Here is a 17,796-nt window from a genome sequence, read left to right on the forward strand (position 1 = left end):
GAGGGGAGCGCTCGCCGAAAAATTGCCAAACGTCATTTTAGCCTGTTTGACAAAATACGGTCTTTAAAGTATTTTCGGAGAGCTCGGAAAACTAAATAAGTCAACCTAAAAAAAGGTCGCCAAAATTTTCAGTCGAAAAAACATTTCTGCGCACGGCAGACTACATTCATTGCTCTCAATAAAGAAATGTATTATACCTGGGAAAAGCGTCGAAGCACCATGTTCTACTGGTGTTTGGGAAAGCCACTCGCATGCCACTCATGAGTGGCGAGTGTAGAATGACTCCGGCACACTCCAGTCGGGAGGCCAGATCGACTGTGGGCACTGTGCCAATGCTCTGTCCGTAGAGAATGATCTTGTCTGGCAGCAGAGAGAACTTGGAGCGCATCGTGTGCCAGGCAGCATTGATGTCGGCGTACAGGTTCTTCTCTGAGGGAGCACCAGTGCTGCAGCCGTAGCCGGAGTAGTCATAGCCGAAGATATTGCAGTCCAGACGGGATCCTAGACCCAGGAAGAAACTGCTCATCTGGCCTATGTCCACAGCATTGCCATGGGAGTAGAGAATGGTGTACTTGGGGTTGAGGGAGGCCTTGACGTAGAAACATGCGATCTGGTTGCCTCTTGAGGTACGAGTGAAGAAGACGTCTATGAGGTCCTTCTCCCGCTCCTCGTACTGCCACTCTGCCCTCTCTGACAGCTGCAGCACACAGTGCTGAGACACTGGATCCTGCACTACACTGTACGTCTTTGCAGGGGGCAGGAAGGCCAGCTTGGCTGCAATCGTTGAGGGGAAAGGGGGACAGCAGAATAGGCAGCACAGATCACGCAACGAGAACTCAGAGGACATCCTCGCTCCCAATCTAACGCAAACCCCTTTCTAGCTTTACTTACTTCAGCAACGACAACCACACAATTGGCGAAAAGTCCAGCAAATAGAGAACTAAGGACAATTCCACTTTGAAACTGTTGCCTTGTTGTTGTAAGAATTGTTGAAAATTGAAGTTTCTTTGGTTTGAAGCACTGAACTTATTCCATCAGAATTCAGTAATAACTTCCTAAACTGTACAATATACCAAACCGATTAGTAAGTTTAGACTTCGAATTTACTCTTTCTCCTCTTTGTTGAGCGTAACGTTCTTTAGCTCAGATGAGGAGATTATTTAGTGCTATTGTAGACATGAGATTCAATCTGAAACGACAATAAGTCATGTAATCGTATTTTCAATTATTATAGGGGAACAGACAGATTTCGCCAAATTCAAAAAGTATATGAAACAAGACTACTAATTGGCACTGTTCCATTCTATTCTTAAAATCATCATGGAAATTCTTAACACAGAGGTGAAGCCGAGCTTCGCGCAATTTGCGGTACAACACACACCCTGAAGCTACTTGAAACAAAGCTACTGAGTCTAAAACAATGTCAAAAAACAGCATTAAAAACTTAATACATTTGTCTCGCATGAAATTCAATTTGAGAAAAACCTGTCGGAACTCGACTGCCAGCGTTAAATAAGCACTGAAACGAAAATTCCCACGCGAGAACTAAGCAGACAAGATTCGACTAGACGATCGTTGATCTGAAAACTTTCATCAATTGTGAGCTAAAATTTATTCTCCGGAGCACACAAATGCATAAAGTCCAACTTCCCTTCGAACGACGTTAAATGAAGCAACTGAACCGATATAACAAACCAAAACCACTGAGAAATACACTGAACACAAAAAAAACATCAACAAAAACATAGTCAACAGAAGATTGGAATTGAGTAAAAGAACAAGGAAACCAAAAAAAAAACTTTCGAAGAAAAAATTAATGATTTTTTAAAAGACATTGAAAGATAATGATTTTATTTAAAATTATTTAATGTTCTTTGAATTTCAAGAACTGTTCATGATTGGCCCTTTTTTGTTAAAAGTAACCCAAATTAAGAAAATTGGATCAATGGATTTTTTTTCCGCTGAAAAGCTGAATGTTAAAATCCATTTCTAAACTACAGGGTGTTTCAAATAAACTGTAATGTTATAAAAGCTTCTCATTTCATAACTGTTGATCAGTTCGACTTCAAATTCGGTGATATTATGTAGAACAGGCGGAGATTTGATAAAACTCAAAAACTGCGTTGATGAATTGAACTCGATAGTGAATACCCGCGATTTTCCAACTATTTCACGCTTCCACGCAACAAAAAAATTTTTAAACTATTTGTTCATACGTAAATGAAAACAACGAAATGGTTTTCACAGTAAACGAAGAAAAACTGATCATTTGTTTGTTTGCAATTTATGAATCCCCAACTGAAGTTCGGAGAAGATATATCAATGAATATTACATTGCCCCACGCGTTGCATCAACACTTCAACTTACTCAGTTTATCAGAGTGTGGAAACGGTTCCAAGAAAGAGGCGGGTTATCGAAATTTCAAGGGCAGCATCGAAAAGGAACGGGGTTACCAGGAACCGATGAAGCGAATGCCAGTATTATAAGACACTTTGATTTTCATCCTAAAGATTCAAAAACTAAAGCAGCAGCTGATTTGGGGTTGAGTCGCACCACAACTTGGAGAGTCGCGAGAGCTGCCAAAATGAAGCCCTACAAAGTGCTCAAAACACACCAAATTAAAGAGACGAACTTCGGCTGGAGACTTACTTTTGGTGTCTGGTGCTTGAGCAAGATTGAAACAGCGGCAGATTTCACATCACGGGTGATTTTCTCAGACGAAAAGTGGTGGGTGCTCGACAGCTCTCCAAATTCTCAAAACGATAGGAGATGGAGTTTAGTTAACCCCAGAGAATACGCGGAGTGCAAGTACCAGGGCAAAAAGAAAGTGATGTGCTGGATGGGTTTCCTTCAAGGAGCTGTTCTTGGCCCGTTTTGGTTCGTAGACGAACAGCAACGACCAATAACACTGAACCAGTTTTCGTATCTGAACATGCTGGAACACGACCTCTGGCCAGTCCTTCGAGAACGACGAAACTTGAGGCGCATATGGTTTATGCAAGACGGAGCCACATGCCACTGCACGGGACGCGTACTCAGTTGGCTTGGGACAAAGTTCAACGACAGAATTATAAGTAGACGAACCCCTATACCCTGGCCACCTCAGAGTCCGGACCTGAATCCCCTGGATTTTTGGCTGTGGGGTCATCTGGGGAAAATTGTTCATGGTGCGAATCCACGAAGTATTGACGAACTCATGCAAACTGTAGAAGATGCCCGAAATACAATAACGCCCGATAATATCGAAGAGTCATTGAGAAATTTGACGAAAAGATTACAAAGCTGTGTTGCTCAAAACGGCGGACACTTTCAGCATCTTTTATAAAACAATTTTATCAGATATTCAGAAAAAATTGTGTATTTATCTCTTCTCAAAAAAAAGTTATAGCGTTTTATAAAATTACAGTTTATTTGAAACACCCTGTAGAAATTTCAGCTTTCGTAATCGGACAGCATAATTTGTCTACCTTTTAGCAAAGAACTTGAATTCAACCCAAAAAATGCATATATACGCGAGTCCATCTATAAATTCATCAATATGTATTGCGCACTTCAATAGTTATTAGAGCCTTTTAAGACTTCCTGAAAAACAATCATCTAGACATATATAAGTGAAAAACACTTCGTTCTTTTACACTTACAATCTAACCGTTTTCCTGTAGTATGGGTGTTACCTCTAGGCCAGATGCGCTGAAACAGTTATCGAATTTCAAAGTTTTGAAGCAAATTGAAATACGTAGCTTCTCTCGTGGAAACTACTAGAGGTTAATTTATTCAGTGATCATAGGTACAAATTGTCGAACATGGTCTACAACAATAATTTACAAAACCACTTGGACGCCAATCGAGCAACACTGCTCTTTATAACGGCCCATATAAAGCAAATCACTTTTGTTGGTAGGAATAAAACTTTAACGTTCATTGATCATTTAGAAAGAAAAATCAGGCTCATAATTTAGAAAAACAGGCTCATTAGCTCAATATTGTCTTTTATGAAAAATTTACATGTGTTCTTCTAAAAACTGATTTTCTCTTCATCGCTGAATTCTAGAAATACATCTCCAAGGATGCCACTCAATTTGACAAAGTTGTACATTTTAGTTGGGGCAGAGGCGAAGCTGCGCTTCGCAAACACTAGCCAGAACACGAGAAAAAGCAGCATTATAAAGTGAAATACAAAAAATAGAAATAAGCCTCGAATTAGTTAAAATTCGGCTAGGTCTCGGATTCGATATGCGACCTAGAGATTATGAGTCTCACACAAAAACCACTCAGCCACGGAACTTTAATAAATCACAAACACTTGCCACAAATAAAGCAGAGAACAGATGCTATGAAATTTTCCTAAGCTACAGATCGTGATTATGGCAAAAGTCCCACCAAATAAGTGAATACTTCCAATGAACACTTTTATTTGCGGAAGCTCGCTAGTGTAAACAGGACAAAAAATTATGGTACCCGGTTGCAGCACTTTCGCTCGTCGCCAGAGTAAATACACAAAAATTTATACTGAAAGAACATTTAAGTAACAATTAAATTAGAAAAATATAGCAATCAAAAAATAGAACACTTTCACTTTATTTCACTACGATATAGCACGGGATAAGGTTTTGGTTAAACTAAATTTTCAATTTTATCACATCGAAAGCATGTGCTGATAAGAAGTCATGATTCTTTGCGACGGCAAAAGGAAGAGTCATAACTCCCGAAAACCAAGCAACCATCAGATTCTGGGGACATTTGAGCATCTATTTTCGTTAAATTTAAAATTTACCATTATGCGGACACTTAATAATACTTGTGACAGATAACATGTGCTCTAGATTATCAATAACACTGTTTCACTATTCTAAATTGTATGCTTTATGAGCAAAAATTGCAACTAAACTACTGGAACTATTTCAATTTGAGCCTTTACTGGCTTAGTCATCGAAGAAACGCAGCGATTCCTCTGCTGCAGGTAACACTTCATTAATCATACTTGTGCAATACATCGCCTCCCATTTCTGTTGGACAATACTCGCAAAGCTAGACACCTGTTTCATATTGCCCAGTTTAATGCTCCATGAAGACAAGTTGCGCTGATGCTGTTTACTGGATGCCTTCGTGGCAGCACTCATGGTCACAGCTTCTGGCCTGGCCTTCTCGAAAAAATGAATTGTGAGCACGTTGCGTCTGGATCTGTACCTCGTGAGGCTTTTCACGTCCCCAATAGTCCTCGAGTCGAGAAGAACAAACGGTTTAGCTTTGATTGGATCTTGGGTTGCATGAACAACAAAATAGTTCACTGCACAAATGAAAATACCCACTTCAGTTGCTGAGAGAAAGCACAGAACATTCTCATACGCGGAAAACCTGCACATCCAAGACTGCTCTTTGATGGCAGTCAAAACTGATTCAGGAAAGTAGTGGCCCAGAGTTGGATGCTGAGGGAGCGAGGACACTGACACGCCCTTCAGCTTGCGTAGCACCAGCTTCTCCATCATTTTTACATCTGCTGTGAGGATATTGTCCGATCGACAGTATTTGACGTAATTGTACTTGAGACACCAACGCACCACAACATCTACGAGATCACTCACCAGTTCTCGACTGAACGCCACAAACACATACGTTTTGTTGCTGTCCTGGAACTTGAAGTGAACACTTTGATTGCTCAAGCCATTCTCAAACAGCCACAATGATTCGAATTGGAAGGACCCGATAGAGACAAACCAGGAATCGATATTTTCCAACTGTACCGCCGCATCGTCCGTAGATACAATGTGGAAAAAGCGAATATTGCAGGAAGTAATCACAATTACACATGGGAACATTTCTGGGTGATCACTTGTACTGAGGTAGCCCTTGAACAATTGCTGGAAATCTTCGTACTCCTCGAACAACTGGAAAAGATGCAAGTGCAGACGATGTTCCAGCTGCACAATCGGCTCAACAAACCCATCCATTTCCTTCCGCAGCGCAAGTAAATCACTCCCATCTTGCGTAAAGCTGCTGGGATAGAATGACTGTGAGTTCCTGCTATCTCTATTCGAGCTGAAACTCTCTCTGAGTGCATCAGCGTGCCTCTTTTTCAGCCTCATTCTAACAACCACATGTTCTTTTTCACCATCAGCGCCTCCATACGCACTAAAGTAATCTGAGTTTTCGTCAACTTGAGACGCAATGTTAATGTTTGACGTCCTCGCTTTGTTGACGCTGCTCGAAGCATCGCCCTGTATAGCATCATTCTTAAATGATGTAACATTTTTTTCACAATTCGGACAAAAGCCATTTTCTGTCGACTCTGGAAAGACGATAACCGAAGAGTTACACTCCGCACATTTCGGATTGATTGACAAGCAAACTTGATGTTGCTTCTTTGATTTCTCCACAAAATCAAGTCCATTTGGACTGGCATCCGAAAACCCAAAAATCACTGTTGGCCGCAACTGAGAAGGGAAACGGATTTTGACGAGTATCATTCCAGCTTCATATTTTGGGGTCAATTCAATCGCTGAAATAGTTTTCAACTCTACCTCATGCGAAATAGTTCCGTCAGCGCTGGTGGATATCACCATGTCTCTGAATAAAGAAAGCGTACATCGCTTCATACTCTTTTCGTTATGAGCCACAAACTTAGAGCTTTCTTCCTCTGTAAGCAAATATTCAAAAGCCTGCACTGAGCTCAGTTCGACAACGACCGATGACCTAGTTCGGTTATGTTCAAACCCTATGTCCGATTTGGACTCAAGTGATAGCTTCTGTTTTACAGCAGCACCCGATGATCGACTTCCAAGTTCTGAGTCGGCGTCTGGACTGCTTCTGTCTATCGCAGGTGCACTTGTACTCTGTCCACTGCTGAACTGTCCACCACCATCTGTGGACGAAGCTCGCGCTGACTCGGACTTGGATTTGACAGATGACAGTGTCGAATGATCATCGGGGGGAATGAGATCATTCAGAATCCCCTGGATGCCATATCCTCCCATGTCGTTTCTTACATCTCTGTATTTGTTCACCAATTTATTCACCTCAGCTTCGTCGGCGAACATAACCGGACTTTCTATTCCTTTTGAGAACGACTCGGGTTTGTTTCTTTTGCCCGGCAAAATTGGCGTAGATGTCTTAAATGGAGAAGAGCTGCTACTGATTTTAGGTCCCAGTGGAATTTTCAGACCATTTGTTGCATTTCTTGAAACATGAGAGGTTGCAGTGTTTGCTCGCTTTGTTATTCCTTTAGAATCTTTTCTATCGGCTTTAGAACTTGAAGGCGACTCTTTACTGCCTAAAGCACAAAAAGCCAAAAGTAGTACTGCAGTTGGCGGGCGGGGGGCTATTACAAATTGAGACTCACTTTCATCGTGAGGGAATAATACGTATAGTCGAGCTTGCTCATATTTTCAAGGAATATCAGCCTCTGCAGACCAGGCAAAATTAATCTACACGCCTATAATCAGTTCCATTCAAAAGAACATCATGTGTTCATTTTGAACAGTCAGAAGCTTACCCTCAGTCCTCCTCAAAATGACCAGTTAAAGCTATCTAACTGTACGATAGAACAAACAACCGTTTATCATTAAAAATATACTTTCTCATGTAAGCAATTCGATTGGACGGCCTCACAAAATCATCTGGATGAAAGGAAAACGGAAATCAGTGGCAGGAGACAAGTCAGCTGATAGAAACCACAGAAAACTATTTATCCGAAAAAACGCGGATATTTTTTGGCGCTAGGACTTTTGACCACATACAATAAACAGTCCATTCCGTTCGTCCGTTTGGAGGTCCTTAGGTACCTCAAAAACCGTGCAATGAGCACTAATTACACCAAAAGAAGTTAAGCAGAAGAGTATTTCTTTCAGATGCGAAGCTTCATTTCGTTAATTCTAAGTACATGACCACACCATCTTAGTCGCATGTTTCGCAGGTGACAGTCCAAGGATGACCAAAGGTTTGCTGCTGCGCGGATTGTGGTGGTGTCTTGATCAGGGCGTGCTTCGAGGTAGCATCTTGTTGCGAGGTCAGATTTTTTGACAGTCCATGTTTCCGCAGCATATAACAGTGTTCACTTTTTACTAATCAAATGTCAAAGCACACGACATTATACTGCTACCGCAGCCTACCGATTCAAAAGCTCCACCAAAACAAAATTCGAGGCATTTTCGAAATAACGAATTTTTTCTCCAAATGTTTCTTAAAAAACAAAACATTAATTATTAAAAACATCCAATTAAATTAAAAATATCCAGTTTGATTTCGAAATCATGTTGTCAATTGAAATAAGCCAATGGAAAGAAGGCACATAGGATTGAAAAAAGATCCCAATTAGGTCCATTGGATCAGTCAGTAAAAGAAAGGCATCGGCAGCAAAAACACCTTTGAAACTAATTTTCTGGAGGCTGCTGTTTTTAACTGACTAGGAAAAAATCAATCTCGCCCTGTAAGTAAATAGAAAGTAAGAGAAAGTTGTTTACGAAGAAGAACTAACTTCTCATCGAACCAATTCTACAGCGTAGTACAGAACAATAAAAACACAAAGGCGAAGCTGGGCTTCGCAAACTCTTGCGAGAACACGGCCAAAAAGCATCTCTAGAATGTGCAATAAGAAAAAATGGAAATGAGCCGCGAATTAGCAAAAACTCGGCTAGGTCTAGAATTCGATCTGCGACCTACTGCAATCAAGAGATTTTCAGTCTCACGGTCTATCCACTTAGCCACTCAAGCTTCACAACCGACAAACACTAGTCATGAATAAAGCAGCAAAAGTGGCACCAAATAAAATTAGACTCAATTTTGCAAATACCAATTTGGATTATAACAAACGGAAGGCATCCCCACTACCTTTGCATGTAACAAATCGCAAAGCATAAAGCCTCATTATGTAAAAAATTATGCATTTCAAAAAATGCTAGATATATTGAGTTAGAAAATTTCTGAAATCGAGTTTTCATTTTTGTTTGAAACAAATCACTTCTTTCGGTCATTTGATGAAGTAAAATGCATCAACTATGCTACTATTACTACTATTCGAATGTCAAAGCTCATGCTACGAAAAAGTTGCAAGGGTTCCCCAAAAGTGGCACCAATATTTGCGACTTAGGTTGGAAAAAAAGAAAGTTCGTACTAGTACACTCACTTCGCAAGTGTAAATAGGCAACTCTGAAAAGACAGCTGGCGAACCCACAAGGTCTGCTAAATGCAACATTGGCTTTGTTTGTTTTACACAAGCTGCATCAGCATTATACAAAGCTGATTTAAATTATCCGGACCGAAAGCATTAAACTTGAAAATTAGAACGCGTTTTTCTTAAATTGCTACGATAGTCGGTTGCTGTGCAAGTAGCACAGAATGTTCCGACCACAATCGTAAAAAGCTACAAAATAACGTTTTTAATTTTCCAATTAGCGTCGTTTCTTCTGCTTGGTAGATTATAGAACTATACATAGAGCCAAGAATGCGCTTAATGGAGCTTCCAAAGCTGGTTTACTTTTTAGTTAAATCAAGCTTTTTGTTTAGCTTAAAACGCCAATATTTAAATATAATGAACGTCACTCAATCGCTTTACTCAATCGAAATTAGACTAAAACTCTAAACAGTTTTTGAAGGATAATGACTAAAAAAATCATTGAATTTTTGATTACCAAAATGGCATTAAAAACCCCCAACAACTAATTTTGCTCGATAAAAAATAATTACGCATACTTAAGCTATTGTAAACGGCCTAAACTAAGCATAAATAAGCCTGCTCGCATGGTTTTCGTCGCTCGAAATTTAAGACCACTTTTAAGACGAAAAAACCAAAAAATTTAAGACCAGTTATTCTCAACACTGAGAAAAATTTTGGAAATTGTTTTAATGTCGTTCGAATCACGATTGAAAGTGCTTTGATATGATATATCACTCGACCCTTTCCGATGTTTATTTGTAGTACCTGATTTCGCGTAGAAAACAAAAAACTGAAACAAACCCACCCGCATACAAAATTCCTCCACATTTTTCAGAAAGCACGAGTAGTCAAAATCATGTGATGAATCCTGGGAATTTTTCCCGTAAAAAAGGCTAAAACTTAAACACTAGATAAGACAATTTTTGTACTCGCATGTTCAAGTGTCAGAAATCGTCATAATTTTGCGTTGAAAAACCGTTATAAGGGTGTGTAAACATACTGTGTACTGTACCTTTTCTGGACATCTGTGGCACAAAGTCTTCCACGATGGATAGGAACGTATTCTGATTGAGACGAGAAATATTTCTATCGGTAGATTGGACGTCTGAGCTTGAACTTGCAGCCATAGTCGTGGTTGCTCGACTGCCTCCTATTTTTTTACTTAATTGCTCAATATGAGTACAAGTTACTCTGACATCGTCTAGCACCGGCAGATTCTGTAAAGCCCTGGATGAAAATCTGTACAGAGTTTTCAAAAAATGGTTTTTGTTTGTGCAAATTGGGTTGCCAGCCAGTAAAACATGTTTCACTATGTGCAGCTTCTCTAGATCGGCGAGGTTCGAGTGGCGAGCAATGAAGTTATCTCTGACATCGAGGAATTCGAGGTAGTACATGTGACCAATGCCGTGTAGAGAAAGGAGTCTGTTGGAGCAGAGCACCAACTTGCTCAAGTGGTTGTACACAGTCGGTGCAAGAGAGGGTACAGTCGTAAGACGATTGAAGCTGGCGTCGAACTTCTTCATCACCGGCAGGTATGTCAGGTGGTCATAGAAACTTTCCAACTGGTTGTAGCTAAATATGAAAGTGTTGAGATTGGTACTAGCAAGCATGGCCATGCTGTCATCCACACCCTCCACCCAGTTATGACCCAAGTCCAACACTTCCAGAGAACTCCACTTCGGATGGCTCTGTCTGTCCGCCATGTCTAAACGTCATATTTCCCAGTTGCGCTTAATTAAAAAAAACTAAATTACAAAAGAGGCCCTTCCGTTTAGTTACTCTATGTGCACGAGCTGGATAGGGCCATACCAGCGTTATTAAAATGCATATATATATATCAGCAAGCTGTTTCAATTTATCAATGAGGTCATAAATCAGCATTAAATGCATCGTCGTAATGTTAATTTATCTTAGCCGTCCTTCCTCTATAATAGCGCTAATGGAAAGTCAATAAAATGAACTTTAAGCAGCGATCTGCATCACCTTAAACATAGTATACAGCTCCTCAGGAGCGCGAAGCTTATTTTAGTTCTTATGTAATTTATCGATTCTGGATAGCTTTTTTTGTCTTTTTTCACTTAGTTTTTCGGCCAATCGTTGCATCGTCCGGGTGGCTGTTGGAGCAGCGCCACCGGTGCATCCGAAAACTAACAGTCAGAAGCTGCTTTGCTCTACGTTTGAAACTCTTTGCTGATATTTGGAGTTCTTCAGCGTTTCGTGATATTTATATGCGTCTTTATGCAGTTTTCGCAATGTTTTGGCATGGGCGTTGAAAATTTTCACATCGAAGAAAGCGCGGCTAAATCGTGAACCCCAGAGTTCGTTTGCTTTAATGTCAATTAGTGCCTCATCTTGAGTTGTAGTTGAATTATTGACAAAGCTTTCGCCTTGCAACGGCTGAAGTTTCGGCTCAATCTCGACGTCATGGCAAACCTCGTTCATGAGGTTGGCGAATGTGTCTCTGATTTCATTGTGTCTTAAGTGTGTGTGTAACAGCCCTTTGCACAGTGTAGCGCATGTGTCAAGTTCAAATTAGCACCACATGCACATGTGAGTGGGGTTTTGGTCGGTTCCCAACCGTATCTTAAGTAAATACCATCTACCTTACCGATTAGGTTAGGTATTAATTGTTCTTTGTTAATCTTTTCACATATTTCTTAGTTTTCCATAGTGTAAGGCGTTGTCCTGGTAAGAAATGAAAGTTTTTCTTGAACTCCTTTAGTATAGCAGGCATAAACGTATTGAGGGGAGGTTTTAGCGATTTCATTAATTTTTTCAAAATTTTGATTTGCTCATTCTGTTGAAATTCGAGGAACTTTTTACTTTCAGATTCTGTTCTTACAACTGAACCAAGCACTCGGGCGCCTGCCTTTATAGTGATTCCTGTATTTTCGAAGATTTTCTCAGCTTCACCGAGTTTTTCATCTTTGACAATGAGTTGGCATTTGGATGCTTTAACATGGTAGCCAAAAAATTTACCTTGTGATACAATTTTATCGAGGACGGTTCGTAGATTGCTTAAATTACCGACTGCGTTTCCGTCGTCTGCGTACCATTTCTGGGTTACATTGTCTACTGATAAAAGTTTTATGAGGGGTATTATGGCTAGAAATTACATGGCCATTGCTAGTGGATCCCACTGGGTTGTTCCTTCTTGAGAGTAGATGTTTTTTTTTGTTAACGAACAGTTATGATGGATTGGAGTAAGAGTTCTTAATCGATGTTAAAAGAAAAGGGCAGGTTTTTTCGATGTTTTTAATGCCAGCTTTCGCTTTAGCGAGTTGAAAGAATTTTCAGCATCTATCAGTAAAACAGCATCGGCGGAAATTTTGCTGTAATGATCTCTTAGCGTGTGGATCGCATATTCAATGCCACATTTTTGTCCTAGGCAGAATTGGTAGTTTGAACCGAGCGACATGAGTTCGTTTTTTAAGCATTTGCTTATTGTTCGCCTAACGCATAACTTCTCCTATGCCAATGGGTCTTACTCCTGGATTCTTATCTAAGGGTAATAATCTACATGCGTTATATGGTTGCCAATAGAATTCGTATTAGACCAAACTAATTCGAATTCTTCGCAAATACAGAAGAACTTTTAATCCTTGCGCTTAATGCTAATTTTCAGTTTACGCTAGTCTAATCCAGACTTGCCGCCTTATTTTTTGACATTTTTTGACAAAATTTTAACAGCGCGGTCTGAATAATCACCAGGATAATCCTTTTCAAGTTTTGATACTCCTTTTCAAAGCAGTTTTGTCGTCAAATAATGAGGGTAAAACATGGTTAGCTGGGCCAAAAGAAAAATCAAAGCAAACCTTTAACGTTTCCACGTAGTTCAGATATAGAATAGAGACATTGATGCACGTTGAGCTGTCGCACCATGCCACTAATCACTGCCAAATTCTCGACAAGAAGCAAGGGAACTCTGTGCAGAGTAACTACTTGCAAGCATCGGAACATCTGTAGGTCAATTGTTCCTCTAAGAGATGAGCTCCGATTTTGCTCAGCTCCCAGATCATAGTGTGTAAGTTTTAAATCAATCACTCGCTCGAAAACCCTTTTGATTTGCAGAGCTTGTTGCCTTGTTTTCATCCACCTCGAGTTGCGCATGAACTCTAGCTTCTCTCGACTCCTGAAGAAAACAGGGGCTGTCAGAGTCAGTCTGGCTTGACCACATGCAAACAAGTTTTCATTCGTGAGCAACAACTGGAAAAAACTATTCAGCTCTTTGTCTGAGCCCCCACCAGAAATCCAGCGCATCATGAAGTTGGTCAACTGAAAAAACTGTACATAGTAATCTGGAAATGAAATTTATGAACAATAGAGAACCGGAACAACATTGAAATAAGCATGTTCGTTTGGCAATACAGAAAAGACAAAGTGACCAAAATAAACTGTACAGAAAATGATATTGGTAGAAATGAAAATTAAATCAACACGCCATAAGAAAAATTACAGAAACATATGCGTTATTCTGAAGCTTAATTTTCAGGTTCCTATAGCGCATCACGAAACCCAATAGAATATTAAACCTGTTAGTAACAATTTCATGTAAATTTTGAAAACGCAAAATAACCATCTTTCAAAATTAGATGTTTCAATCCGCAATCGATCCCAAGGGCAAGAAATGTTTAACTCTGATTTGGAAAATTAAAAATAACAAAAACATGAGTGCGAAGGGATGGTTCTGAAGATTGCGTTTTGAAATGTAATTCGAACTCATCATTCCACCAGCGAATAAGGTTTGTGCAAGAGCAAAACTGTACACAAAAGAATATGTATGGCGGCAACTGTTCAGAGGAAGTAATCTGGTAAAGGTTTTTTGTTGGGCACTGCTCTATGCTCCTGTGGTGCAGCCTCAAAAATTGTGAAGTATCTTTGTAAATTGTCGTCCAATTCCAGGATGGCGGCCACATTGCCGCATCTGTAACAGTAGTTGGGGGCACTCCAGACCGTAAGGACAGATTCCCCAAAATGCCACTTGTATCCTTCCATCACCAGCTGATGTGCTCTGCAGATGAGTTCAATGCTGTTCTCGTGATTGAATGTCTGCACAATGTCACTTCCGAAAAGGAAACCAGCTCCCCTAGGACTGCAACCCCATCCCGTCGTATCATCGGGATCAGACCACAGAAGGTCGCACATTGGTCCGTCGTGAGGTACCTCCTGCTTCCTGTCCAGTGCTCGAATCTGGTTCAGATTCTGTATCGACGGTGATAAACCTCCGTGCACACAAAAAATTCTGTCGTTTATGACGGCAGACAGGCTGAGAAAATCGAATATTTCCGTGCAGTATAACCATACAGATATCGAACCATACTTGCGAAGGCATTCGTCATAAAAACCATAAACTTGCGTTATCTGTCTGCTTTCGTGGTTTCCTCTTATCAAAGTAATTCTATCTGGATAACGCACCTTTAGGGCTATAAGTAACAGGAAAGTCTCTACACTGTAAAAACCCCTGTCGACGAAGTCACCCAAGAACAAATAGTTTGTATCAGGAACATCCCCGCCTACTTTGAAGAGCTCCTTTAGGTCATAGAATTGACCATGGATGTCGCCGCAAACTGTAACCGGGGCCTCAACTTTTTGTACATTGGACTCTTCGATTAGGATATCCCTCGCCTTCGCACATAGCGCTTTGACTTGCGCTTCTGTAATGATCTCACACCTCTTGAGCATTTCAATTTGCTGGTCCAAGTCACTAGTGTCATTCATTGCTACTCTAGAACAAAAACGAAAGACAGTTTTTTATAGCTACTTGCTCCTGAGGTGAAAATTAGCCGTAAATGCAACAAAAAAGTGTATATGGCCCAATCCAAACATTGATCAAGATGAAACGATTAGAAAAACAGCTAAATGTTAAATTGCCTAATTGTTATGATAAACTTATTAAATAGTTTCATGTGATATGGTACGCTCATAATGGTACGCGTGACAGAAGGCCAGGGCCGGGATTTTAGAGACAATCTCGTCAAGCCGCGATACTACCCCTTTACCCGCACATCCCCGCCTTGTAACCGCTTTCATTTCTTTTTTGCTATTTGTTTCTTAAATCGATTTCACAATCTATTATTTCTCTTGTTTTACCTCTTTTATACCCTGTTTACTGAATGTCCTTGCCGAAGTACAGGCCGAAGGGGCTACCCAAGTGGAGCAGGAAACTGGTATTAGGAACCCCAAGGACTAAACAGGGTACAAAAATGCAAAAAGAAATCTATATGGCCCAACCAAAACATTAATCAAAAGGCTAATTTTCATGTCAGGAGCAACGAATAATTGGTAAAACAATCACCCAATGTATAAAATCAGACCTTAAAAATCTCGGAAAAAAACCAACTCTGCTTAGGCCAGAAGTGTAGAATCGAATATGCTATCCTCAGCTTGAGGAACGAGTTTGAGAAAACGGAAACGGACGTCATTCTACTTATTGATGCAGAAAATGCCTTCAACTCGCTCAATAGAGAACTTGCTCTAAAAAACTAAACTACAAAAGAGGCCCTTCCGTTTAGTTACGCTAAGTGCAAGAGCTGGATAGGGCCATACCAGCGTTATTAAAATGCATATATATCAACAAGCTGTTTCAATTTATCAATGAGGTCATAAATCAGCATTAAATGCATCGTCGTAATGTTAATTTATCTTAGCCGCCCTTCTATAATAGCTCTATAATAGCGCTAATGGAAAGTCAATAAAATGAAATTTATGCAGCGATCTGCATCACCTTATACATAGTATAGAGCTCCTCAGGAGCGCGAAGCTTATTTTAGTTCTTATGTAATTTATCGATTCTGGACAGCTTTTTTGTCTTTTTTCACTTAGTTTTTCGGCCAATCGTTGCATCGTCCGCGTGGCTGTTGGAGCAGCGCCACCGGTGCATCCAAAAACTAACGGTCAGAAGCATTTTTGCTCTACGTTTGAAACTCTTTGCTGATATTTGGAGTTCTTCAGCGTTTCGTGATATTTATATGCGTCTTTATGCAGTTTTCGCAATGTTTCGGCATGGGGGTTGAAAATTTTTACATCGAAGAAAGCGCGGCTAAATCGTGAACCCCAGAGTCCGTTTGCTTTAAGGTCAATTCGTGCCTCATCTTGAGTTGTAGTTGAATTATTGACAAAGCTTTCGCCTTGCAACGGCTGAAGTTTCGGCTCAATCTCGACGTCATGGCAAACCTCTTTCATGAGGTTGGCGAAAGTGTCTCTGATTTCATTGTGTCTTATGTCTGCGTGACCACCCTTTGCATGGTGTAGCGCATGTGCCAAGTAAAAATCAGCACCACATGCACATGTGAGTGGGGTTTTGGTCGGTTCCCAACCGTATCTTAAGTAAATACCATCTCTGAATTCTGATTTATTCAGGTTGAAGTTATATCTGTTCAATGGTAAAGCGTTGAGCCAGTTAGAGGCTCCGTTTTCAGAGGCCAGATCGATTGCGTATTTATCTGCTTCATCTAAGGAGTTCATGAGGTTTGTTTTCTTTCGTTTTGTTCTATCCGATTTCAATTTTTTGATTTTCGTACATATTTTTTCTTGCTGTGTTATTGCTGTAACAGGATCTTGAGAATCCAGTACTAGTGATGTTTCCTTAGACCATTCTAGATAGCTTTCATGATCGGATGGCAGCTTGATGTTAAGGCCACCCATTTTAAGGGGTAAGGAAGATATCTCACGGAACTGGGGGTTCAATGTGTCTTTACCGATTAGGTTAGGTATTAATTGTTCTTTGATGATCTTTTCACATGTTTCTAAGTTTTCCATAGTGTAAGGCGTTGTCCTGGTAAGAAATGAAAACTTTTCTTGAACTCCTTTAGTATAGCAGGCATAAACGTCTTGAGGGGAGGTTTTAGCGATTTCATTAATTTTTTCAAAATTTTGATTTGCTCATTCTGTTGAAATTCGAGGAACTTTTTACTTTCAGATTCTGTTCTTATAACTGAACCAAGCACTCGGGCGCCTGCCTTTATAGTGATTCCTGTATTTTCGAAGATTTTCTCAGCTTCACCGAGTTTTTCATCTTTGACAATGAGTTGGCATTTGGATGCTTTAACATGGTAGCCAAAAAATTTACCTTGTGATACAATTTTATCGAGGACGGTTCGTAGATTGCTTAAATTACCGACTGCGTTTCCGTCGTCTGCGTACCATTTCTGGGTTACATTGTCTACTGATAAAAGTTTTATGAGGGGTATTATGGCTAGAAATTACATGGCCATTGCTAGTGGATCCCACTGGGTTGTTCCTTCTTGAGAGTAGATGTTTTTTTTTGTTAACGAACAGTTATGATGGATTGGAGTAAGAGTTCTTAATCGATGTTAAAAGAAAAGGGCAGGTTTTTTCGATGTTTTTAATGCCAGCTTTCGCTTTAGCGAGTTGAAAGAATTTTCAGCATCTATCAGTAAAACAGCATCGGCGGAAATTTTGCTGTAATGATCTCTTAGCGTGTGGATCGCATATTCAATGCCACATTTTTGTCCTAGGCAGAATTGGTAGTTTGAACCGAGCGACATGAGTTCGTTTTTTAAGCATTTGCTTATTGTTCGCCTAACGCATAACTTCTCCTATGCCAATGGGTCTTACTCCTGGATTCTTATCTAAGGGTAATAATCTACATGCGTTATATGGTTGCCAATAGAATTCGTATTAGACC

General features: G+C 40.1%; 3 protein-coding genes across 3 annotated transcripts; all 3 read right to left on the reverse strand.

Moving 5' to 3' along the window:
- Positions 1-175: 175 nt before the first annotated feature.
- On the reverse strand, positions 176-1,185 carry LOC134839832 (alpha/beta hydrolase domain-containing protein 17C-like). The gene has a single exon (XM_063855456.1). It carries the CDS (start codon positions 845-847, stop codon positions 176-178), a length of 672 nt encoding a protein of 223 aa, XP_063711526.1. The 5' UTR covers positions 848-1,185.
- Positions 1,186-3,657: 2,472 nt separating this feature from the next.
- LOC134838870 (uncharacterized) lies at positions 3,658-13,488 on the reverse strand. Its single transcript, XM_063854164.1, has 3 exons — positions 12,965-13,488; positions 10,162-10,854; positions 3,658-7,268 (listed from the first exon to the last, which is right to left on the reverse strand). Exons 1-3 carry the CDS (start codon positions 13,410-13,412, stop codon positions 4,924-4,926), a joined length of 3,486 nt encoding a protein of 1,161 aa, XP_063710234.1. The 5' UTR covers positions 13,413-13,488; the 3' UTR covers positions 3,658-4,923.
- Positions 13,489-13,527: 39 nt separating this feature from the next.
- On the reverse strand, positions 13,528-14,875 carry LOC134838871 (serine/threonine-protein phosphatase 4 catalytic subunit). Its single transcript, XM_063854165.1, has one exon. It carries the CDS (start codon positions 14,865-14,867, stop codon positions 13,944-13,946), a length of 924 nt encoding a protein of 307 aa, XP_063710235.1. The 5' UTR covers positions 14,868-14,875; the 3' UTR covers positions 13,528-13,943.
- Between the last annotated feature and the right edge of the window lie 2,921 nt (positions 14,876-17,796).

This window comes from Symsagittifera roscoffensis, chromosome 2 (assembly GCF_963678635.1).
Source record: "Symsagittifera roscoffensis chromosome 2, txSymRosc1.1, whole genome shotgun sequence".
Classification (NCBI taxonomy): Eukaryota; Metazoa; Xenacoelomorpha; order Acoela; family Convolutidae; genus Symsagittifera; species Symsagittifera roscoffensis.

Coding starts and splice junctions, on each gene's coding strand:
- LOC134838870 (XM_063854164.1), bottom strand. CDS start 13,412: ATGATGCGCTGGATTTCTGGTGGGGGCTCAGACAAAGAGCTGAATAGT. Junction 10,855..12,964: donor ACTACGTGGAAACGTTAAAG/GTTTGCTTTGAT, acceptor TATGACGTTTAG/ACATGGCGGACAGACAGAGC. Junction 7,269..10,161: donor GCCACAGATGTCCAGAAAAG/GTACAGTACACA, acceptor TTTGTGCTTTAG/GCAGTAAAGAGTCGCCTTCA.
- LOC134838871 (XM_063854165.1), bottom strand. CDS start 14,867: ATGAATGACACTAGTGACTTGGACCAGCAAATTGAAATGCTCAAGAGG.
- LOC134839832 (XM_063855456.1), bottom strand. CDS start 847: ATGTCCTCTGAGTTCTCGTTGCGTGATCTGTGCTGCCTATTCTGCTGT.